The sequence below is a fragment of the Syngnathus floridae genome, chromosome 10, assembly GCF_059516105.1.
Source record: "Syngnathus floridae isolate MCC-2025c chromosome 10, RoL_Sflo_1.0, whole genome shotgun sequence".
Lineage (NCBI taxonomy): Eukaryota > Metazoa > Chordata > Actinopteri > Syngnathiformes > Syngnathidae > Syngnathus > Syngnathus floridae.
The window spans coordinates 3,442,293-3,466,854 of NC_142422.1; the positions used below are offsets into that span (position 1 = coordinate 3,442,293).

General features: G+C 42.1%; 4 protein-coding genes across 9 annotated transcripts in view; 2 read left to right on the forward strand and 2 right to left on the reverse strand.

Moving 5' to 3' along the window:
- The window catches only part of alg2 (ALG2 alpha-1,3/1,6-mannosyltransferase), a 34,584-nt gene extending 22,882 nt beyond the window's left edge, over positions 1-11,702 (forward strand). For 2 of the 4 annotated variants that reach the window (XM_088387184.1, XM_088387187.1), the window contains exons 4-8: positions 6,210-6,265; positions 9,518-9,694; positions 9,773-9,910; positions 10,028-10,195; positions 10,688-11,702. In XM_088387184.1, coding sequence (XP_088243310.1) covers positions 9,524-9,694; positions 9,773-9,910; positions 10,028-10,195; positions 10,688-11,428 — 1,218 coding nt within the window. In that variant the 5' untranslated portion in view covers positions 6,210-6,265; positions 9,518-9,523 and the 3' untranslated portion in view covers positions 11,429-11,702. Of the gene's footprint in view, positions 1-6,209; positions 6,266-8,807; positions 8,964-9,004; positions 9,153-9,517; positions 9,695-9,772; positions 9,911-10,027; positions 10,196-10,687 lie in introns of those variants that run through there. The other 2 variants (XM_088387183.1, XM_088387188.1) reach the window with 2 other exon arrangements.
- sec61b (SEC61 translocon subunit beta) lies at positions 6,309-8,563 on the reverse strand. The gene is made up of 4 exons (XM_088387193.1): positions 8,395-8,563; positions 7,959-8,056; positions 7,579-7,683; positions 6,309-6,856 (listed from the first exon to the last, which is right to left on the reverse strand). The coding sequence occupies exons 1-4, from the start codon at positions 8,395-8,397 to the stop codon at positions 6,769-6,771; spliced, it is 294 nt and encodes a 97-aa protein (XP_088243319.1). The 5' UTR covers positions 8,398-8,563; the 3' UTR covers positions 6,309-6,768.
- frrs1l (ferric-chelate reductase 1-like) lies at positions 10,045-24,439 on the forward strand. Of its 3 annotated transcripts, none has more exons than XM_088387190.1 (6): positions 10,045-10,195; positions 22,062-22,261; positions 22,824-22,908; positions 22,985-23,123; positions 23,258-23,504; positions 23,561-24,439. In XM_088387190.1, the coding sequence occupies exons 2-6, from the start codon at positions 22,069-22,071 to the stop codon at positions 23,731-23,733; spliced, it is 837 nt and encodes a 278-aa protein (XP_088243316.1). In that variant the 5' UTR covers positions 10,045-10,195; positions 22,062-22,068; the 3' UTR covers positions 23,734-24,439. The 3 variants fall into 3 exon arrangements, with proteins under 3 accessions (XP_088243316.1, XP_088243315.1, XP_088243317.1); XM_088387191.1 differs by lacking the exon at positions 10,045-10,195 and adding an exon at positions 21,619-22,032 and having other exon boundaries at positions 22,117-22,261; XM_088387189.1 differs by lacking the exon at positions 10,045-10,195 and having other exon boundaries at positions 21,613-22,261.
- On the reverse strand, positions 11,906-13,285 carry LOC148391895 (phospholipase A and acyltransferase 4-like). Its single transcript, XM_088387192.1, has 4 exons — positions 13,145-13,285; positions 12,921-13,044; positions 12,535-12,836; positions 11,906-12,232 (listed from the first exon to the last, which is right to left on the reverse strand). Exons 1-4 carry the CDS (start codon positions 13,196-13,198, stop codon positions 12,143-12,145), a joined length of 570 nt encoding a protein of 189 aa, XP_088243318.1. The 5' UTR covers positions 13,199-13,285; the 3' UTR covers positions 11,906-12,142.
- Positions 24,440-24,562: the final 123 nt, after the last annotated feature.

Sequence of the window (24,562 nt, forward strand, 5' to 3'; positions counted from 1 at the left end):
AGAAAAAATTCTCAGTAGGATTTGTGACCAAAATCGAATTAAATAATTTGTCTGAAGAATAATACTAAAGAACGATTATATAAGATTTTATTATTATGACGTGCCAAAAAAAGAAAAACTTTTTTCCCTCCTCTATTTCGGTCATGTTTAAAATGAACTGTTACAAGTAATGTGCGATTATTCGTACTAAATGAAGAAATAAATAATAAAGTGGTGGCACGTCTGAATATTTAACAGAACATTTATTGTGTGGTTATCCAACAGATTTGTCCAAATGATTTGTCTGAAGAATAATACTAAAGGACGATTATATAAGATTTTATTATTATGACGTGTCAAAAAAATTAAATAACTTTTTCCCCTCTATTTCGATCATGTTTAAAATGAACTGTTACAAGTAATGTGCGATTATTCGTACTAAATGAAGAAATAAATAATAAAGTGGTGGCACGTCTGAATATTCAACAGAACATTTTTTTGTGTGGTTATCAAACAGCAAAGTTTGTTTGATAACAAGTTACATGTTAGTAAGGAGTGTTTTAAGAGACTCTTAAATGTCACCTGTATATTTGCTGCAGCTTAATTGGTGGAATTTGTTACGAACTGGGGAATTTCGACCAAATTGAACGTCGAGCAGCTTGTGCGGTTACACTTTGAGGTTTTTTATACACACGCACACACGCTCTGAATAACTTTGACGAGTAAATATGCAAATCGACAGGTTTGGTGCCCTTGTAAGTTTTCTGGAAGCTCAACAAAGAATATTTGGTGCCGCGTGATCTCATTTGTGGTTAGGCAGGTTAACTGGATGACTTAATTAGTGTTAGGTGAGTAACCTCAAGAACATGGGTGTCAAACTCAAGGCCCGGGGGCCAGATACGGCCCGCCACATCATTTTACGTGGTCCGCCAAAACAAATTTGTGTCAATACTAAAATTACAAATTATCTTCACTTTTAAAAAACAAATAGACATTGTTAGCAATTTTTATTACGTGTTTTTTTTAAATATTTGAGCAATTTTTACTTGTCTCTGATTTCAAAACTAGTAATCATAATAATAATGGCCCTCCGAGGGAAACTATGACGACAAAAATGAGTTTGACACCCCTGCTCTAGAGAATGATTTATGCGTCTTGTATTTTTGGTTTGAAAGAGCGAGACGAGTATGCGTATGGTTTTCGGTTGCAGGTCTAGATCACGTGTGCCGCGTTTGGAGTCAACATAATTCATGCTTCGTTTTGCTGTCCATCTATAATATTGGTCTTGTTATTTTCTCCGGGTTTTGATACAGCGTAGGCAGGTTTTGGTTGAACAAGCCAAGAAAATGACTCATGAAATACAAGTTCGATTTTTTATACTGTTGATGCTGCTTATTCGGTTTCTGCAAAATGAACTGGAGATTCTTCTGGATAAATGGAGACCATAGAATACCTTTGCCTTGACTTGCAAGTTTTTCAAGTTATGAAGCCAAGGCTTGATTTTTTTTATTTTTTTTTTTTTATGTCACGAGGCAAATTTGGTTTATGAATCAGCTTCAGATGCACCGCCACTTAAGTGAAGCAAAAAAAATTCGGAATGGGACATCCTCACTTTGCAGGAGTTCAATGCCCAAGCGATGTTATCGGCAGCGTTACGATATCGAGTAGCCGAGCGCACGACGTTGACTTTTATGGCCGAGTGCTATTGTTGAATGTTTGATGTCAGTTGACCCTTTTCGGTGGAAATTAACAACTCGATTAACAGGAAGTTTATGTAGCCTAAAAGTGTAGTCAACTAATTGTTAATTGTGATTAGCCTAACACACAAAGTGCTTATCTTGTTTCCAGCTAGTAATTAAACTTCAGTAAACCTTTTTTTTTTTTTTTTTTTTAATAACCAGGGTTTGATATTAATTTGTTATCCAGGGCGCCACTCCCTATCAGTTAACGCTAGACCAACCAGTCAGCAAAAATCAGGTGACTATTCCCATTTTTGCAGCCAAAACTAGCGTCTAATCGTCCATTTTGTCCAAATTAATTCACAACTCACGTCTTCCCCTGAAAAGGGTCGCTAATCATTTATGGCAGCGCTGCTTACATAACCCCAAAAATATATGGAATGAAATTTATTTCAATGGGGAATATTGATTAAGTAACTGAGTTACACGTTATACGAGCAGTTCTATTAACAAGTTGCTATTATTTAACCAGACCCTCCTGCCTTTGTCACTTAGTCCTGGCGGAGCTGCACAAGGACTGGAAAATATAGTGGCCTAAAAATACACTTACAAACACTCTCACCCGGCCAGGCAAGGTTTCTTTAATATTAGAAAGCACAAGGCTGATATCTGAGCCACGCTCAGATCGCCGACATGTCATTGCACCCTCCCAGCCGGCCTGCGGGGTCATAAGCATGGCAGCCCAGTTGTCGACGCATACTTTGGTAGTCACACGGGCATCACCAGGCGTGACGTGGCCCCCCCCCTTAACGCCGGTGGGAGGGGACACGCATGTGTTAGGGAAAAGGTCACACGGTCTAGTGCGGCCTACGTGAGGAAATCTTACTCAGCTTATGTTTTGGAATTTTCAGACGCTTCCTCGTTATTTGTAGGCAGAATGACGAGCTAGTTTGAGACTTCTGCCATATCGTCTCGAGCCAAAGTGAGTGGCAGGCGACCGAGGCTCCAACAATGGAATCGGTGTCCGAAATGTAATCGGTAAATTAGTCTGATGGATGCGTGGGGAAGATGGAAATGAGCTCGACTGCATTTGTTACAAATAACAGTTTGATAGCATAGAAGGTCATGTCTATGTGTTGATGCGTTGGCATTTGTAGAAATGTTAAAGGAGATTTGTATCTCTTTTTGCATGCCTATTTATATACATTATCTAGATTAAGGATCATTATGCGATGCAACTTTGGAATTCGAACCAAACATTTCCGGAAAATACACAACATTTATAGCAACAATTACAGCCGCATTCGGCGCGTGGACAAATTCTGAAGCTTCCACTCGATCGGGAACTCGATACATTGTTTCTAATTTGACAACAGGCGGCACAACATATCCAAACTGTATTATTATTAGACATTTAATCTTGTCAGAGGGTGGATCAGTCATTTTGCACGCACCCGGAATTTGACTCGGCCCAGAATGCGCAGGGCGGTGAGTTGCTACACCCTGTGGCTAATTGCTCCTGGTTTGATCACAACATACCTGCACATCATAATAATAGGCAAGATTTGTTTATGCTAACATATGAATAAATGTACTGAAATAAATAGCAATTAAAAAAATGGAATATCGGCTGCTTCTGTTGTGTGTGCATTGGCCTCTTGGGGGCAGTGTGATGCCAGACAATGAGATAAGCGTAGCGAAGAAGACTAATTCATTTTTCACATATTGGGAAGAATATTGTTAAAATCTCTATGATATTTGTTATTTGAAGAAATATCACTCCCAGTGGTCGATGCTAATTCAGCTAGCATGTCAAAGGGCTTCTAGATTGACTTTAGCATTAGTGCTAGCAATGCTTTTAAAATAAAACGTAGAATGTGTATAATGTTTTTTTTTTTTGGTGTAGTTTGGTTAGTTTTAGTTTTGCAGGTTCTCGCCTTGCGCTCGTGCATTTTCTCCGGTTTTCTTGGCACGTTGCTAAAGCATGAAGACTCTAAATTGTTAGTAGGTGTGAATGGGAGTGTGAATCATTGTTTTTCTATTTTTGCTCTGTGTTGTGTACTTTGCTAGGATAGGCTGCACGGGAGTGAGGATAAGCAATACGATGGATGGATGGATGGATGGATGGATGGATGGATGGATGGATGGATGGATGGATGGATGGATGATCAACTTGAAAGAGTAGCTCGGAAGATCAGTTTTGCAATTGAAGGCTTGAACCAAAAGCACCTTGTTATGATCTTTGACAATTATTGTTAATTATTGCCAATGAGTGCCCAAATAACCTTGCCAATTTACTTGTAACATCAGTCAGACACGCGACCAAGAGCGTGGGCACTTTGTCAAAGTTCCACCATTCTTCTTCCAAGGCACTTAAATGACTCATAGACTGTGAGAGACACAATTTTGTGGTCTGATGAGACAAACATGGAATTCTTTGGCGTGAATGCTAAACGTCCTGTTTGGAGGTAAACACCTGGCCAATCCCAGTTCCTTGGAGATGACTCAGGGTTGGGGGAAAGACATATGAAGGAACGTCCAGAGACAACCTGGATGGTGTTCTTGGGGGCCGGGTCATATTTCAGGAGAATGACCCTAAGCACACAACCGAGTTATCTAAAGGAATAGCTCCAGGACAACTCTGTGAATGTTCTTGAGCTTGAGTGCCAACTTCAATCCGGTTGAACATCTTGAGAGAACTAAAAAAAAAAACAGGGACGCTCCCCGTCCAAACTAATGAAGCTTAAGTGGTTCTGAACAAAATGGACAAAACTGTCCAAGGGTAGGCGTGCCGAGTTTGTGGTATTAGCTTCAAGAATTCTTGAGGCTGTAATTATTGCTAACTAAGCGTATTCAAATATATCGTAAAGCCGTACTCGTATGATTTCATAAATCTTTCCATTGTTTTACAGAAGCATTTTCGTCACATGTAACATAGAATTAATATTTTAAATTGGTGCTGTACTTGTTTGTTCTGTTAAGATTACATAAGGTGCGCCGGTATTGACAACAAACACACTGATTATTTTTTTGGTGTATACTTCCTTGTATTTGTCTCATGCAAATAACCATGAGTCATTTTTGAGAGATCAAAGCTTCAGAAATGACTTAATTGCACACCACATCAGACAACATTGACAGAAATGTTCAGTTGCAGTCTACCTATGATGTCCCAACCCCCCTCCCACCCTCCTTTTTTAAAAATATTTTTTAGGACATGCCTCCCGGATTCACTTGCTCGGTCTATCGCCGATCGATCCCAACCGCCTATCCGTTCCGCGCTTTACCAACCGTGTGATCTGCTCAAAAATAAACACGCATGAGGCGTGTGTGTGTATGCGCGCGTGTGTGTGTGTGTGTAAGACGTGTTCCACAATGGGAGAATGCAGAGGGAGTGACGGGACACAAATCCTCAATTGTAGAGAGGAGCATTTGTGACTGTATGTCTTTATTAGGTGTTTGTCTCTTGCACATTGGCTCAGTAAAAAAAAAAAATACACAATAATTTAATAATAATAACAATGATGGATGGATGGATGGATGGATGGATGGATGGATGGATGGATGGATGGATGGATGGATGGATGGATGGATGGATGGATGGATGGATGGATGGATGGATGGAGGGATTTTGCACTTCAAAGAGTAATTTGTTTTTATTGACTTTTTCAGGGTCCTTCATTTTATTTCAAAGAAGTGCAGGAAGTTCCTAAAGTCAATTTCAGTCACCAACGGCGAACCGGCGATGTTGTGATTTTACGACAACGGGTCTTAGCGCTCCACGTGCAGCCCGGAGTCCGCTCGTAGCACTGAGGGACAGCTTAGCCACAGCTCCTCCATATTTAATTGATACGTTGAATTATTCTGGCTCAGCGCCGTGTTGTGCCACCGTGAATTGGGCCGTGGAGTTGAGCGTGTGTGTGTGTATGGGGACAGGGGCGAGAGAGGGAGCTTTGCGCGGTCGTCGGGATAGTAGCCGAGTTTGCCACGAAGGCCTCTGGGAAAGCAAAGCCATAGCAACAGAATGAATTAATGAACAGGGCCCAAGAGTTACGTTTAACACAAGCAACAAGCGCGCGCACATACACGCGCCGTGACAGCTGGTGGTTTCATATGCAACATACTGCTAACCTGGTGATGCAGGTTTGACTTCAACTGCTTTTACAATGACAAAACACACCACCCCTAAAGCATTGTTGGAAATATTCTATACACTTAAGCTTCCGTGGGAAAATCTATAAAGGTTGTGTAAGTGAAGATAATTAGTTCAGGGAGTCAATGATTGTTAATTGCCTTATATAACAATTAAATGCTGATGGTGGTGTATGAACAAAAGTCGACTAGTCGGTATGTTAAAAAAAAAAAATCTGCCTATAGAGGCGCGTGTATATGAAAGCAGAGAGATTCAGAGAATAGTCTGCAGTGCCCCCCTCAGGAGGTAAAAGTACAAACAATGAGCTATATTGTTACTTGAAGAAGCGATGAAGTCATAAAATTTCAAAGAAATCAGTTTTGAAACTGCCTCTAAGCATGAACCATTGTGTGTTTTAGGGCTTATGGAGTTTTCTGAAAAGTCATATGGAACAGAACAAGTGAACTAAGTATTGGTAAGTTACATTGGAATGTAAACAAAGTAGTCAAAAAGAAAAATGTTTTGGTTGCTTGTTTTATTGTACAATACAAATCACATTTTGTACAAATTTCATTTGTGTCCTATGAGATTGACACTTTTGATGACTTTAACATAAGTCACAGAAACTAAACTCGAGATTTCTTGTCGTGAACAATTTCAAAACTTAGGGATGGTGAAATCCAAGGCTCTTTTGCATTTTTTAAATGAACATGGTCGATAAAAAAAAAAAAAAATGCTGCAAACAAAAAATATAGTCCAGGCATTTTTCCTGAAATCAACTCAACTGTCCTTGAGCACTGCACTGAGCATTTGCATTTGTATGACACCACAAGTGTTGAAAATATCTGCCATAAAAATCCAGTTGGCATGCTTTGTACAAGTTGCCATGGTCAGTCTCATATGGGGTTTGGTCCTGGTCCGATGCGTTAAGATGGCGAGGTGCGGCGTGGGGGGGGTCACGAGTGGTCGGGCTGGAGGTTAAGAGCGCGTGTATTTACCCCAGATGTGAAGCATGAAGACGGACGCGATGAAAAGCAAACTCATCACCAACACCGGCACTGGGCCGCTGAAACAAGAAACAATATGCGGTCAATAAGGCAAGCAAATATTTTTCTGGATCAGTCCTACCAAGTTAATGACTGAACATAAAACTCACTACCAAAAAAAAAAAAAAAACAAGCTCTCAAAGTGCATGTTGAGCGCGTCTTTGGAAAGTGGCGACCCTGCAAACAAATGTGTTCACTGACAACTTTTAAATGGCTTCTCATTAGATTTCAAGTGCGCCGCAGAGTCTTCAAGCCGGCCTGGTTCATTTTATTGATGAGCCGCTGACACCAGGAGGGGCTCTCAACTCTAAAGGAGGGACTTGTAGGGGGGAGGGGGAGGAGAAGGGGGGGGGGGGGGGGTTGCATCGCCATGCCAACCACCTCCTCCATCCCTCGCCCTCCCCCCCCCACACACCCCTGTCAGAAGGCTGTAATTGAGTTGACCTTTTAGAGTGGATCCTTTAATGAAGCTCAGCGAGCGGCGTCTAACGCGGGAACAAACGCGCACTCGATATACAGCGGCGTACGAGGAGTGTGCCCTCCTTCCACGCCCGAGACACACACTCGATAAGCAGCGCGGCGACATCGATCAACCGCCGCTGCATAAGACCAGAAGATGGGATGCCTTGCTTTTTAATAATGGGGAAGGGGGTTTGGCGCAGGATAGAAAGTTATCAGACTTTTCCACCCCCAAATGATGCATACTTTGAGTACATCGCGGCTTTTCCGACAACATACTTACACTTTAAGACCCGGCGAGTCCTCGGTGTAAAAGCGCCACATTCCCCCTGTGCCGGCCGATCCAGTGGCCCTGCCTCCGCTGCGGGTACCGCTGCTGGTTGCTTTCCTATGGAACACACAAATGCATGTGTATGAATCCCTTTATTCAAAAATAGACATTTAAAATTAACAGTGCAGGGAAATGAAAAAATAAAAAGTATTTATCATTCAGGTATTGCTTTGAAAATCGTCCAAAATGTTGATTGTTTTCCAAAGATGATCATTCTGCTTTTATGGAGGATTGGATCATATGATGGATGAATTGGATGATTGATCCAGAAACATTATGAGTTTCTACTGTAAAGTCCAACTTTGTTTCACTACTACGTGCAATGTCCATACCTCTGTCTGACTGTGGAGCCCGCTGCACGGGGGGCCACTGTCTTGCTGGGGGACCGGCTTGACGCCCCCACACTGGTTGCACTTACTGCTGGTCCAGGCTGAGAGAAAAGAGTTAAACCAACATTAACTGTGCAATCCTTTACTGCCATTGGAAAGAAAGAAATCGGTTTAAAAGGCAAAACAGAGTAGTGCAAAGCCCACGAAGGATCTACGTACATAGACAGCCTTTTGCACATGTATTGTGTTTATCTCGTTATTTAAATTCAGTGTTAACTAGTGTCTAGTACAAGTGATCATTTAATAATAGTGTAGCCACGTACACAAACGTTGAGCTAAGGCTAGCAGGCGTGCTAACTGAAAGCAAAACACGAATATATTCTATTTGCGCTGCTTTCTTTCAGTGTGACAGCTTCAGATGCATGCTCTACTGTCTTACCATTTTGTTTGATTTGTGTTGGTTCGATCTCACTTCACGAGGTTCTCTTTAAACGATGATATGCGGTTCCGAACAACGGTTGTCAGTTGTGAATGGACTGGTCAAAACTTGAGAAAGGACCCGTAAAGCTGACGCTTGTCGAAAAAGGACACGACTGCAAACTACTAGGACCCGTTTAGGTTACCAAATAGATGCCTGTCGGCGTGATAACGTTTAACATAAAAAGAGAAAATATATATTTTCTCCTACGGTTCTTGTTCGTACCTTTACATTAAGAAATACGTTTGAAAGATTTAATGCTTTATTATATTTCTTCTTAAACATTATCATTGAAGTTTTATACATAGGCTAAATAAAGAGTCCCCACGCTTCTCTGGATGACGTGTCTTCTACGAGACGCATGCTTTTCAATGGAGAAACCAGCGCCATTTTGGCGCAACCAGGAGGATCGGCTTGCTTTATCTCGCGTATGAATTTAGAGCCACCATGGCGGCGAACCGCTCGTGTTTCATGACAGAAGTTCTGTCAAGTAGGGAGACCACGATCACAAGTGGATAAGATAACAGAAGGTAAATGTTATAATGTGTAGTTTTTAATGCATACGTAGGACGCATATGTGGCCGCAGTATTCGTTTTTAAAACCATCATGTATGCATATTAACGTAATGTTTCGTTTTTGGTTGTATTTGGCAGGTTTATGCACTCTGTGTACTGTACTGTTATTATTTGTCATCATTCACGCTGTATAGCTAAGCTAGGTGGGTGGTTGTTCCTGTTATTGACATAACTGACATTGTCGTCTAACACACACCTACCTCTGTTCATTGTTCATCAGTTGAGTTTAGTCATTGGAAATGTTTGACAGTCATACTTGTTAACTGTTCATTCAGCCTGATTGGCACAATTAGCATGAAGTTCCGTAAAACATATTGTTTTGGTTTAACAATACGTATTGTTGGGTTATTGAAAAGATAGCTTTGATACGTTTCACTTAAGATGACTGATACTGGAAAGAATTGACCATGAATGTTTTCTCAAGGCTTGATACTTTCTTAATGTCAAATCCTTGTTCTGAAAGCTTTTGAAGATAATGTAATTGCTCTATTTCTGTGTCTATGTCCAGGTCAAGATGGTGCGGGTGGTGTTTCTGCATCCAGACCTCGGCATCGGCGGAGCGGAGCGTCTGGTTGTCGACGCTGCCGTTGCCCTCAAGTCGAAGGGATGTAATGTCCAGATCTGGACCGCCCACTATGACCCGACACATTGTTTCTCTGAGACCCTTGACCCAGACCTACCTGTAGTAAGCAAGCATTCCGGTGTACTAAATGTTAATATTTAGTAGTGCAACAATTATTTCTTCCCCTTCCTCTTCCAACAGGTATGTGTGGGTGACTGGCTGCCCACCAGTGTCTTAGGTTACTTCCATGCGGTGTGTGCTTACCTGAGGATGATCTACGTGGCTCTCTATTTGGTTTTCTTCAGCGGGCTGGAGTATGATGTAGTTTTCTGTGATCAAGTGAGTGACTTTTTTATGAATCAAAATCCTAGAGCACCTTTGGAGGCTCATTTCTTGAGCTGCATATAGAATCAAAACATGTTCTGTTTTTTTTTTTATTTTTAAATCCCACCTTAGGTGTCAGTGTGTATTCCAGTTTTGAGGCTATCCCGTCACAGAAAGAAGGTCTTATTCTACTGTCACTTCCCAGATCAGCTGCTAACTCAAAGGAAATCAGCCCTCAAGAAGCTTTACCGTGCTCCCATTGACTTCCTGGAAGAGCGAACCACTGGCATGGCTGACTTGGTATGTTAAGGCCTAAGGGTCACACCCTCAGGTTTGATTTTCTCAGTATGTTTTTGCCATTCAGATTCCAAAACGTTGTTTCTCGTAAAAGAACACAGCACCATTATATATATATGTATGTATGTAGAAGGATCATTTTTAAATACGAGAGACTACAAAGTGCTCGACTAAAAAAAAAATAATAATTAAAATAAACTAGAAATAATAATAGCAAATGAAGACAAATTGAAGGATAAAAATGATTAATCTGATGTTGGTGAAACACCAACGTCATGGTGATGCTGGAAGTACCATCTGGTCGTGACTTTTTCGGGTGACTAATATAAGGTTAAAAGACTGTACTTACCTGTACAATCTCAACATAATCAACGATTCCATTCTGCCTTTAATATTTGACTGAAGCAGCGGCCAATCAGTCACATTTAAAACAACACACTCGCCACACCAAATTACAATTTATGGTCCTCCTGATGCAACTTTATTTGCATGTAGATTCTGGTAAACAGCCAGTTCACCGCAGGAGTCTTCAGGGAGACCTTTCAGAGTCTCAAAGGGGTCCAGACAGACGTCCTCTATCCCTCGCTCAACACGCGCACATTTGACCAGCCGCCCACTGAATCGGAAAGCCTGTGGGGGCTGCTTCCCGAGGGAACCTCCCACCTGTTCCTCTCGCTCAACCGATATGAGCGAAAGAAGAACTTGGGTCTGGCCCTGCAAGCCCTAGCGGAGCTGAGGAGCGTGCTTCCTCCGGGCCGGAGAGCAGGCGTCCACCTGGTGGTGGCGGGGGGCTACGACGAGCGAGTGGCCGAGAACTTGGAGCACTACGCCGAGCTGAAGGAGCTGGCATCGCAACTCCACTTGGAGGACTGTGTGACTTTCTTACGCTCCCCCTCGGACTCGGTGAAGGTGGCGCTGCTGCGGGGCAGCCACGCGACGCTCTACACGCCCAGCGGGGAGCATTTTGGGATCGTTCCCGTCGAGGCCATGTACTGCTGCTGCCCCGTTATCGCCGTCAACTCCGGGGGGCCCCTGGAGAGCGTGGCGGACGGCGAGACGGGCTTCCTGTGCGAGCCCACGGCGGAGGCCTTCTCCAAGGCCATGGAGAGGCTGGTTGTGGAGCCGCAGCTCCGCAGGGACATGGGACAAGCTGGCAGGAAGAGGGTGCAAGATAAGTTCTCTCTCCAGGCCTTCTCGCAGCAGCTGTACGGATATGTTGTCGGCCTTAGCCAGTGACCTTTTTTTTTTTTAGGGGTGCGCCTGACTGTGGTGAGGTATGAGGTGGTTGCTGTAAGAGGACAATTAATCAGTGTTGCTGAGGAAAAGCCTTTGATACCAATTATGAAGATAAAATGCGTACATGTCGCAGCGTGGCAACCAAAAGTATTGATTGATACAGTGAAATGTTTCTTTCCCCTTTTTTTGGGGTCGTCTTTATTAGCGAAGGAACGCAGTTATCATCAGGCACGCCACGCGGTCCTAAATCAATAAACGGGATGTTTCATCTCCACTTCCTGTCTGCCCAGAGCTTTTATTCCAAAGACGCCACCGGCCCGCTCGGTGACTCTAGTTGCTGCACGGAGGTTATTAGCAGATGATAGAGAGTGTTTGGCTTCATTAGAGGTCTGGCTGGTGGGCAGTATGCCGCTGTCTGGGTCATTATCAAGGAGGAGAATAGCAGAAGGTCACCGTGTCTGCAACGGCAATGGCCTCCTCCACCCTTCCGTTGTATAGAGCTGTTCTTATTGACATTCCACAAGTCTTAATAAACTAGACGACACACAAAGTTTCTCCAGCCGCTTTGTTGGAAAGTTTTGTCCGCCTTTATTGGGGGGGGTTTGGGCAGCCAACAAAGTATGTCCTTTACTGTCAGTGCATAGTTGAAATCCTGTCACGCAGTAAAGGCTTTTATGGTGCTTGTTAGGATGAAGAATAAGCAGATGTGAGAGCTTATGTTTCCGTCTCCATGCGCTGCTGCATTATCAGTTCGAGAGTTTGGGTGGTGTCGACGTGATCGCCGTTCATTTTCTGAAAGGGAATCTGGAAAGACAAATGAAATATTAGCAATGGTGATAGCCAAATTAGAGGCATAAAATCTGATCTCATATCGTGTTACTCAGGTTATACTATTTTAATATGTCAAGTTTTTTTTTTTTTTGTTGCAAATTTCCTACTTCCCTTCTGGCTGGAAAGCAAAGCGTGGAGAGTCCCTGTCACTGAAACGCATTGGTGCATTATTTTTCTCTTCTGATCTAACTTTACTATTTCTAAATCAATTGTTTTTTAAATTTTTCCAGGTTTAGCTTCTTTTTATTCGCATGACAGTCAAGAATCCAACAAACCTGCGTGCACACGGCTCGACCGTATCGAACAAACGTGGCGAAATGCTCGCTGTTAAAGTTGATCAGGTCGTATTTGAACTGTTGATGCAGGAAAGTATGACAGCGATGCATCATCTGCTCCGTTATGGACGGAACCAGTTGGTGCTTGTCGTTGTTGACCCGAACGCGGGTTCCAGCAGGCAATCGGATGTCAGCGATGGGCTGAGAGGTGATGGCGGTCTTCTTCAGAACACCGTCGCCTTTCTTCCTGGGCATCATCTGCTGCATCAGGCTGCGGCACGCTTTCTGAGTCATGTTCTCATCTTTGTAGGAGAGAAAAAAAAAAGTCTCGCCTTAGTCATTTTACGCAGTTTGAACGGCAAATTCAAACGTTTTAATTCTCTCACCTCCCACTCCAAAATGAATCACGTGACCTTGTCCCATATAAACTCCCCATAGAGACACCCCAAGCCACGGGTGCACAAATTCGATCAAGTCTCCAATCTCGGCCGCGGACACATTCTTATCAACCTGCGGAGGAAAATAATTCAAATGAGTGGAAATTTCTAGTTTATGACTAAGATAAAATAAATACTAATTGATTTAATAAAACAATTAAATAAAAACGCACCTGTTGCCATTGCATTTGAGAAAAAAGGCTGCCCCACAGTCTCTGTCCGTTCATCGTACGTCAGTTGAGGACAACCAAGCACGTAACTAACAATGATTATTTCATGCTGTAATCAGTTGGTAAGCAATGTGGACACGCCTTTGTGATTTCCAGATAGCCTTTGAGTTGATGCGGCCAAAAGATACACTACTTAATATATTACTTATTATTCCATGACATGAAAAATTAAAAAATGGGAAGGCCCAGCTTTGTCTACATTGTTTTAAATCTATTAGTAAAATAATACTACAAATAAAATATTAAATAAAATAATAAGTATATTAGATAAGTAAAATAATACCAAAAATAAAATATTAAATAAATAAACGGAAGAGCATACCAGCCAATGTGAATCAGTCTTAGTTGAAGTAAATATAAAAGCAAACTTTTGCTGGAAAAGAAATGAATTTTGAAGAAGAAAGTCAAAGTGTGTGGAGGGGAAAGGGGGGAGCAGACGCGCGAGTGCCCGCCTGGCCTCCCGGTGCCCCGTGGTGAGGTTCTTATTGAGATCACGGCGTGTCTGAGTGACAGCGATAACCGGCACCTAGGTGCCACCGGCTCTCACCGTTTAATTAATTAATGAGACCGCAGGCTTGCTTTTCTAATTCCAACCATCCGGCATGGGGCTGTATAGCCGGTCGATAGGCCGGGAATGGCGAGGGCTGTTTTCGGGCAAAGATAGACGACGACGTGTGCGTGTGTGTGTCTGTGTGTAGTCGCTGGCTCTGCGTCCGTTGTGTTGACATTCTGGGACCTGCTGTCCTTGTTAGTCTTGCTCTATTAAATAGCTGTAGAATATTTTTACTCTGACTTTTAATCACGTGTGATGATTGGGAGTTAATCATGGGGCTAAATGAAGATGATGATGATGATGATGAGAAGGACAGGGTTACTACATTAATTCTTGCTCCCACTTTAATAAGCAGGTCATGGAACTCATGGCCCAGAAAAGACTAAATACCTTGCGAGTTAGTGAAAAGGTGCTTAGAGCAGCACACATGTTTCATTATTAAGAATGAGGGAGTCTTCCAAAGGGAAAATTAACAATCTTTTATTGTCTCCTTTGTTTTGGAATTAGGCGCTGTAAATAACACAAACCCACTTCGAGGTTGGTAATCATGGGAAATATCTTCACAAATCATGTTGAGTGTATTTTGTGAGGTTTTCTGGAACACCCAGCGTTGATTGTTGATCTTCAGAGTGTACCATTTGGAACTGGGACAAGTTTTTGGTCAAAAATATGAAGAAAAAAAAAACATTCACAATGGCGTATCAAGTTTCATTCAAAAGTTGTGAATTTTTTTATTGTATCATGTTAAAAAAAACGTTAAGAAAATACAAAGTTTAGATAATGAACCAAAATATAAAACCAAAACATATGATAAAAATGCCTTTCACCACATCTATACGAGGTGACAACCTAAATGATGGAATGTGCTAAAATAAAAGCTGATCTCTATTTGTATTCACAGTTTGTCTTTTAAGAGCTGTTTTTTAAAGGCAAAATGTTTGTAAATTATACATTTCAAACTTTACTGCCCTTGTAAACCATTGAAATCTATGACAGCCCCCCCCCCCCCCCCCCCCCCCCTCCCTAAACGTTAAAACCGACCGCGCACTTCTTCCTCCCACGAAGACGACCGCTCTCAGCTGTTGATATCACGGAGCAAAGGAATGATTTACTGCTACTAAATAAAAGTCTGTGCTCTGCGAAAGATCACAATAAAGCATTTATGATCTCTGATAGGGGAATATTTTACATAGTAGAGCCTCGGCAAAAAAAAAAAAATAGCTTTATGGCCCAGCAAGGAGAAACGTTACGACTCGGTCTGGCTTGTATGTTCCCGTTTACAGCATCGCATAGCTTTGAGATTTACCTCGTAGGAGCTTTATTCCTAAAAAAAATATTTATTTTACAAGGAAATGCAACAAAGACTGTGAAAATTAAATAGACATTTATTTTGTGTCTCCATCACAGTAAGGTATGCTCGCAGTGTGCCTTTTAATATTTTAATATATTTTTTTCTTCTCCACATCAAATTTTTTTTATTTTTTTTATTTACCACCATAGAGTCATTTATCAGCTACAAGGCGTCAAAGTTCATCTCATTATTTAACACTTGCTGACACAAGATAACTCCTTGATTTTGTTTATCGCAGCTTGGGACAAAGTGGTGAAAGGATTTTTTTTTTTTCTTGCTATTCATATTCTGTTGTTATTGATAATGAGGATAAACTACTCTTAGTTGAAAACCAAATCATATAAGTGTTTCAACACAAGCGGTGTGTAACAAATATTACTGTAGTGACTGACAGTAGTTGTGAAAGTCCTCTTTGTTTGTGTCTGCATGACATCTAGTGAGTGTATTTTCAAGATGCTATATAAACATATAGAAGGTGTGTGTGTGTGTGTGTGTGTGTGGCGACAAAAGAACAGACCTCCGCTTGAACTTGGCTGGCTTCCAGCGCTCATTTTGCCCGTTAATCTGCTGCAAATCAGTCAGTCACGTCGCCTTTAAACAAACACATTAATATTTGAGAGCGCTTGCCGCCGACCGCACACAAACACACACACACACCCAACCTGTTTAGCATGGCATTGTTCTTTTTTATCCTCTTAAACTGATGCATGTTTTTAACTCATTGCTGGCCTGAGGGGTGTGTGTGTATGCGTCTACATGTGTGTGTGCCTACGGGTGGTCCACGTAGATTTGCACCTACAGCACTTGTGGCCCAGGAGGTTCTTACAGATCACAGGTGCAACACTACACAGCTGGTGAACACTCACAGGTGGATGTCAATCATAGTGTGTGTGTGTGAGAGTGTGTGAGAGAGAAATATACAAAAAAGACAATAGCCATTTGACTGTTGATGCAAGTGTGTTTTTATGTGTGTGTGTATAGCCAGTGCCCGTTTACATCCTGTTAGATTGAGCTGTCAGTCGGCAGGCAGCAGATGAAGATTAATGGAGCGAGCAAACAATAAGAGGCCGGCAATGATCATGAATATGCTAATGGTCGTTATGCATACACACTCGGTAGACACGCGTGTGTGTACAGTGTTTGCGAGACGGGGAGGTGATGCGGGTTATACGCCTTCTCTCGGGATTCACAGCCCAAAAAAAAAAAAGCAAGGTGATGGACAGGAGGGATGGATGGGGGAGGGGCGGGGACCACGTCCCGTGCGTTAGCTTTGGCTTGAGGGGTTTCCGTGAGTGACTTGATTGGTGTTGCGTTCAAATGAGCGTCTTGCCAAGCGTCTGATTAAGACTAGGGTGTAATGAGAGGATGATTATGAAGAGAGAGAGAAAAAAAAAGCAATAGATGGACAGATCTATTCAGTATAAGGATGATAGGCTTCTTTGTTGCCTCGTTCCATTTAGGTGGTCCTCAGGGGTCCGTTCTGTGTTTGCAGCCATTTCTACCTTGCTCTCTCCTCACGCTCCCTTCCATCTGGGTCACTTGTCCTCCACTCCATCACCTGAATACCTCCACTCAGGGGTCCCACCCCCCTCCCAGTAGGCCCACTGGGAACCATTTGAGAAGTGGTGGTGGTGGGGGGGTGTTCTCTGACCTTGCCCGTCCTTTAAACCCAAATACACACCTGCATTCCCGCACTTAGCGCCACACATCCTGATGGAGAGCGTCATTTGCGCGCGGCGATGGATGGCGCGCCCAACGTCGTCCGAGGAAGTGGTTATGATTGGCGCTAATGAGCTCACAGGGGACGCCCGGAGAGAGCGGGCCGGCCAATGTTGACTGCGGATCGGATACGACTCTCGGGAGGCTCCCCGCCGAGCTGAGGCCCTCCTTCCGTCTTGGGAGTTTGTTTAGAAGTGTGTGTGTGTGTTTCCAATAGTCCCACTGGTCATTATACACTCATTGTGCTGAGTTGGTTATCGGTGCTCTCCTTGGACAGGGGTAGTTAAACACTTGGATGTTGAATTACATCAGTTATGAGGCCAAGGTCACTGGTTTGGGAGCATTAAACAATCTACTAGGGCACAGTCGGAGAAAAACACTGCGGGTTGCTAACAGCAGCAGCGGCAAATGTGTGTGTGTGTGTGGCAGTGTTTGTGTGTCTTATTACCATGCATCATGTGTCAGCGTTGTCCAGCAGCCTGAGCCTTGACGCCGTGCTCCAGGGGCGAGTTATAGATTACCGTCTGGAGCGGGTAGGGGCCAAGGGAGCTGCCGGGGCCCGGACCTGAGCACTGTAGGCTGGTCGCGGCTATCTGCTCATCAGCCTGTCTCGGGAGGCCGCGGAGCTTAACCTGGAGCAAGGCTCTGATTAACCAGACTAATGACGCCGAGGCCCCCAGCTCCCACTTCTCAGCGCTATAATCACCGCTTAAGGCCCCCGGCCATTCAGTGTGTCTATATGGAGAGAGAGCCCAAGCAGTGTCTCAAGCTTAATGCTTAAGTCCACTTTTAAGGCAGTGACAATGTTAGCTAACGCTAAGCTAAGGTGGAGAGCGACGTTGGTGTTTAATAAATAGGCTAACTGCATAAAAACATAACTGGGATAAAATTTAAACAAAATATTAAGTTTTATAGTTTTATTTGGATTTTGTCATTTTACATGAAAAATTTAAAAATATTTTTTTTTGGGGGGTGGATTGGATCAGTTGCAGTTCAATTGATTTCAATAAAGAATCATTTGATGACATATTTTTGTAAACTGAATTGCATCCATGGACCTGGATTTGAATATTAATGATTACAGAAAAATATTCTTATGTTAGAAAAGATGTCATTGATTAAAAAAAAAATCAAAGTAGAGTAAAAAAAACTGAATGAAATGAAATTTTTAAACTTTTTTTTTTTTTTTCCTGGTCAGCCACTCCCCAACCATGTTGACTCTTTGTTTACGTCATGCTTTATATTTCATATTTGCAGTGCAATGATAACCTCGAGTGCTGCCAAGAATTTCGGTTCCGGTGAAAAAGGAAAAACGATGGCTTTGGGCTTTACCGAAATACCGTATTTCAGAAATACTCTTTTGTGGAGCATCGGTGAGTCACGGGCCCTTCGGGTTGTCATCACCGTTCTTCCCTTTCGGCGCTGGTGGCAAATGTTCTTGCTTCAAGTGCTTTGTGGATAAGCAAAGTCTTTGTTGCAAATGTTGCAGACAACAAGGCTCTTCTCAACACCTCCATCTGGCATTTTGCTTCAAAATTAGCTGGAAAGTAGTTTCTTGGCGTGCGTGTGATCAAATGTTTTCAAAATGACGTATCCTCGTTAGGGTCGCGGGTGAGCTAGCAGTCGGGCGGTTTTTGTTCGGACGCCTAACCAGCTTATGTTCCAAACAATTGACCTCTTTTGTCCGAGTTGTGTTAAAAGTCAGTTTGTCATGACGTTAGGGTCCAAAACGCGCCCAAAAAAAAGCCAACGACAGTTGATTGTAGAAGTGGCAGGAAATAATACAAAATGTGTCCTAGGCTCAAGGTTTCTTTTTATTTTTTTTTATTTTTAAGAAAAGATCTCACGATGTAACAGCCAACTTTTGTCTCCGTTTGAACAGAAGTTATTTGTGTGTGTGATGGGAACTTTTGAGAGTTACGACTCTTCAGGAATCGCTTTTATCCAAACAAGAATGTTATCTAATTCTAAGGAATTCAAATTCTAAGAAAGTATTATGATTTTTTTTTTAAACTAGGCCACTAGGAGCAACTCCTTTTACTAAAACTCCTTAAGAATAGTTTGGCTTTTATTTTATTGGTGCTGCTGTGGAACACCCTTGAGCAAAGCAATTGTGTTTATAGTCACTTTTGTTTATTTTAATAATCTCTTATTTGAATTTGAGATTTAATCAGTCAAATAAGCTTGTTAAATGGCAGTCGACACACACGAGTACCTCTAAATAAAGTTCAGCTCTTCAACTTTTATTTTCTTAACATTTTTTTCCATTCAAGCAGGTTCCGATTCGCTGCTAAAAAAAAAGCTGTGCAGGGTTTTTTTTCCCCACACATCTTTAAAATGGTCCGTTTTCTCCATGTCTGTGTGAAAAATGCAAGATTTTTTTAATTTTTTTTTATGACAGTGGTTTCTCGCGTGAGAGTCTGCGAATAGATGATTGCAGTCAAACGTAACGCGTGCATACGAATGAGGTTGTGGGCGTACGCCAGCGCATTTGAGCGTGTTTACTGTGTGATGATCGACATCTCATCTCTGCCTTCCTTATCACCAAAGCAAACATTTGACTGACGATGGAAGCTTTCAGCATCCCCCCCAACACACACACACACGGATCCCGGCGGAGAAACTTCTCCGAACCCAATGACGTATGCAAAGCAGACAAACAAGCGGCAACCTTTGTGCTATCGCAAAGCTTTGCGGTGGCACGCCTTGTTAGGTGCCAAACTTTGAAGTGCCTTTGTGGCTTGAAGGTGGGGTGTGCCAAGAGTGCTCATTGTCCTGTGTGATGAAAGTGGGCCTTGACACATCCTAAATGAAGCCTCCAGGGTTGGAGGGCCCTCGGTGGGATCACAGGCCGGCCTCGTGACTATTGCGGCGCTGAGCGGGACAGCGAGGAAATAGCGAGTCAATAAATGATCTCTTCTCGCCTTCGTCTGTTGCTCGGTGACGAGAGAGGACTCCAGCTGTTTTATTATTCTCACAACCACATGAAAGAAACAAAGATTCAAGTCATCTTATCACAGAGGCATTTTTTATATGGGATGGATTTTTTTTTTTTTTTAATGAAAAGGACTCGTGAGACAACTCTTCATATTGTTCAAAGCTGGAAGTGTGTGTGACTTCAAGCCACATGGCCAATGTGGTGAAAGAGTAATTTTCAGACACTCAGTAGCAATATGCTTAAAAAATGTCCCCCTATAAAAAAAAAGGCAGTAATAAAAAACCTGGAGTAAAATACTCATAAAAACAATGAATTAAAAAGAAAAAGCTTAGCTTTCATATCACAGTCAATGTGAATAAGAATAATTAGGATTTCTAAAAAAAAAAAAAGGCTTCTTGTATACAACTTTTTTTAAAGTGAAGAAGTTGCTGTAAAAAAAAAAAACTGCCGTAAACCACCACTGCTTTGGTCAATAAATATTTGGAAATATTGGCACAAGCAAACCATCGTCCACCCAGCAAAAGAAAATTCTGAATTTCTGTGTTGGGAATCGCTCCTCAGACTGACCTCATCCAACCTGCTGATCCTTCCCATCATCCTGGCCTAACATGACCTGACATACAATTTGGCTAGATGTGCGTGAATTTTTCTTTTGCATTGTCAAAGTTGTGTGAGTTTTTAGTCGAGCAAATGCCGGCGTCCATTCCAAGCAGCTCGTGTATTCCAATGGATCTGGCGGCTATTGTTGTGCTGTCACTGAGTCGTCTGTCAGGCCCAAGAGACACGCTGCTGACATTTAGCAGGCCGATCCCACCACCACCACCTCATTGTCTCGCTCGCTAGTTCTCTCTTTCTCTCTCTCCTCTTTTTTCTGTCACTCCTTCACTGTGACGTGATGTGCAAGGAAAGATGTGTGAACAGTTGTGTTAATGAGTGGCCCTTTAAGGCTATTAGGATAAGATTGGTGCGCCCGGAGTTCCTCATTATAAGCATTGCCCTTACACAGAATGTTAATTGGGTGGCCGGTGTTTAAGGGGCTAGGAATGGTTATAAGTGGACATAATAGATAAACAAATTATGTTTTAGTGGTCTGAGGAAAAAGATCAGCCGTTAATCAGCTCCGTTGTCATCTGTGGATTTAGATGATGACGGTGTTATGGGGAATAACATATGTGGGCTTGTATCGTGGAAAAATATTTACATAGTCGCGCTTGTAATTTGAAATGTTTAGCGTTGTCGTTTAGGGTTACTTCAGTGTGACTTAAGCGCCATCTGCTGGATAGAAGCGGAATTTTGCATCCGCCTTGTCTTTGCAAAACAATTTCTATTTTCGAACGAACCAGGCCCATATTATTTATCATCAGATGAACATGAAAATGCAAGTAAAAATAAATTAATTTGTTTTATTTACGTTTATTCCCAATCACTCTCAATATTAGGCCCATAAAATGTTTATTTTACCTGTGATGCTGATTACTCATAGCCATAATTAGAATTTCAGGGAGATTTTTGTCCCTAAATTTTAAGAAAAAAACTCAAGGTTTTTAAAATGAATAGTGGGTGCGCCTCATGGCTGCTTTTCAAAATGGTGGCTTTATGCCACCATCATGTGGAGAAACTTGGAACAGCACACACAGGATTATAAACAACTTCTAGTCTTCATTAAATTATACAGCAAATAAATTATACATTTAATTCTTTTTAAAATGAATTATAAAAATAAAAACAAAATATCGATATGCACCTATAATAACTTGTTATATTTAAGTTTCATAAGTAGTTATTTTTTAAAGTAGGGATTTCTACACGTACGACGTCCTCAACTATTGTAATTTAATCTGAAATAAATATTAACATGCAAAATATAGAAGGATAACATGTTCGGAAGACGACAAACTACCTTTTTAAAATGATGCGTATGGTGACGTATCTCCTCCTCATTGGAGACCATGTTTGATGGAGCGAAGCTAGACGAAACCATTTCACACCAACGTCCTCACATCCATACAAAATGATATCTAAACAATCACTATCGCCAGTGGACATGGCTATCGTGATTCCGAAAAGGATTATGATCCTTATCATGTGAATTAGACGGCAAGATTACAAATCCGGCCAATTTACGTTTGGATTAGCCTCTCAGAGCACCCCCCACATTGAGCATGATCCTGCTCATGAAAATCAATTGAGGACGAGGACACGATGAAGATGGACACCTGCGACGGGATTCCAGCAAAAATGAGGCCTCGCTCTCTTTTATGACCACTTTGGTGCAATTTGTTTTTCAATTTAAATCTAGATTGACTATGAATACTGCGCTGTGGCCGCTGCTTATCCATGTCATCGGATGGCAGGGAGTCGCTCCGAGCCCGACCGACGAGGGAGCACTGCGGGCCGGCCACGGGGACCACGGAGAGCCGGGCCACCAGGAGCATCACAAGGACTCGTACAGCACCTTTGCGTCCGAGTTCTTGGAGTCCAGATATCTGTCTGATGACGGTAAGCATCTTCACTTCACCTATAGAACAACTTGGATGTGTATATAGCAGAAAACGGTCATTCAGCACCAAGGCCAGCTCCCCCAAACGGTGGCCACCCCTCGCCCCCATTTGAATGCCTGTAATTGTAAATGAACGCAAAATGACTTGGAAGGTGGTCGAGATAGATGTAAATTAAAAAAAAAATACAAAGGAGGAACGGCTACATGTTGAATTTATGTTCAGACAATCATCACAATAGAGTTGTAATCAATTAAAAATGTGATTTATCTTGAAGTAAAAATTTGTTTTGTGAGTCGGTTTTCCAAAAGCGCCTGATAAATACTTTTAAATGGCTGTAATTTCTGAAAATACACACTATAGTCACATTTTGAGACTTGACAACTGCAAAGGTATCAATTAAGCTTCACTAATACGAACAATATTTGTTTTGTATTTTAATTACTGTACCATTTATGTTCAGCAATAACTAGTCCTTGTTAAATGTCAAAAGGTGTCACACACACTTTGGGTTGGCATACCAATGATATTATGTACAAAATGCTGATTTAGCATTTTTGCAGGTTACCCTTTCCCCACTGCGCCACCAGTGGACCCCTTTGCCAGAATCAAAGTCAGCGACTGTGGTGTGACTAAAGGATGCATCAGGTAAGCGCAAGAATGTGTCTTTTTACACAATTTAAAATAAATGAATTTAACTTTGAAGGCCTGATGTATTCTTGAGGTATGGAAAGCCTGGGTGTGATGCGGAGACATGCGACTACTTCCTGAGTTACCGTCGCATCGGGACGGATGTGGAGTACGAGATGAGCGCAGACACTGACGGCTGGGTGGCCGTAGGTTTCTCCTCTGACAAGAAAATGGTGAGATGGAGTTCTTTCTGTACTGAGCTCACTTCTTGACAACTTTGTCAAGATGTACTTTGACTTTACATTTGAAGTACCCGTTATTAATTTGTATGTCCGAGCAGGCTTCTCCTGACATTTTCATTTCTTAGGGAGGCGATGATGTCATGGGCTGCGTCCACGATGACAATGGCCGCGTGCGCATCCATCACTTCTACAACGTAGGCCAGTGGGCAAAAGAGATCAAAAGGAACCCCGCGAGGGACGAGGAGGGCATCTTCGAGAACAACCGCGTCACCTGTCGTTTCAAGCGTCCGCTCTATGTGCCGCGAGAGGAGACGCTCGTGGACCTCCACCTGTCGTGGTATTACCTGTTTGCCTGGGGGCCTGCCATACAAGGTGAGTGTTGACCTTTTGTGTTCTTGTCTTCATCCTCATCGGCTCTCGTTCTTCAGGCTCCATCACCAGACACGACATTGACAATCCTCCAGTGAGCGAGCGCATGGTCAGTATTTACAAATATGAGGACATCTTCATGCCTTCCACAGCCTACCAGACCTTCAACTCACCCCTCTGCCTATTACTCATAGTAGCCCTCACCTTTTATTTGCTAATGGGAACACCGTGAAGGTGGAGGTGTACGGAGAAGATGTAGCAGCAATAAAATAAGTTGCCATTACGTTCTTGAGCGTGTGCGTTGCACTATTAGATGTTTTAAAATCAAGTATATCATGTGCTGCCAATCTAAGGCAACAAATACAAAAGTTTTACACAGGGCAGTTGTTTTCATGACAGTAGATAATTCACAGCATGTGCTCAGAAATGACCACCAAATGGTGCATAAAAAGAGCAGATGGCAAATATTTACTGGCTCATGATTAATTTAGCTGAATGACAAAGAAGAACTAATAATAGACTGTGTCCCTTTATTATTTGATCATCATTTTTTGGGTTTGCCACATGTATGAATGTCACCCAAAAATTGTCGCATCTTTTTTTGCACGCCCATGTATGGCGCTCTGTAGGCACACCTAACTACTCGTATTTAAAATTTCGTTTTGATTACTCATTGGCATTGTGTAACAATATGGTGGTATGAGATACTAATCGCAATAATTTAAGAATATGTTTTACAATTTCTATGGCTTATCTGATCACTTGAAAAAATGTTTTGTATTCATTACACAATTTTATTTCCATTTCAGGGATCAAAATTGGTGTAAAAAAATAAGATGATCTAAATATAAGTCTATCATTGTCTTTCACAAAAATATACTGTAACATACACAGTGTGATACCTGTATAATACCAATAAATATTAAAACATCACAAAATACGTGTCGGTAGTCCCTCCCTGCTCACTACTAATATGTTTGTGATGCTAAACCTACATTTATTATTATTGTTGTTGTTATTATTATTATAAATCGTACACAGAATGCTAATTGGTGATAATA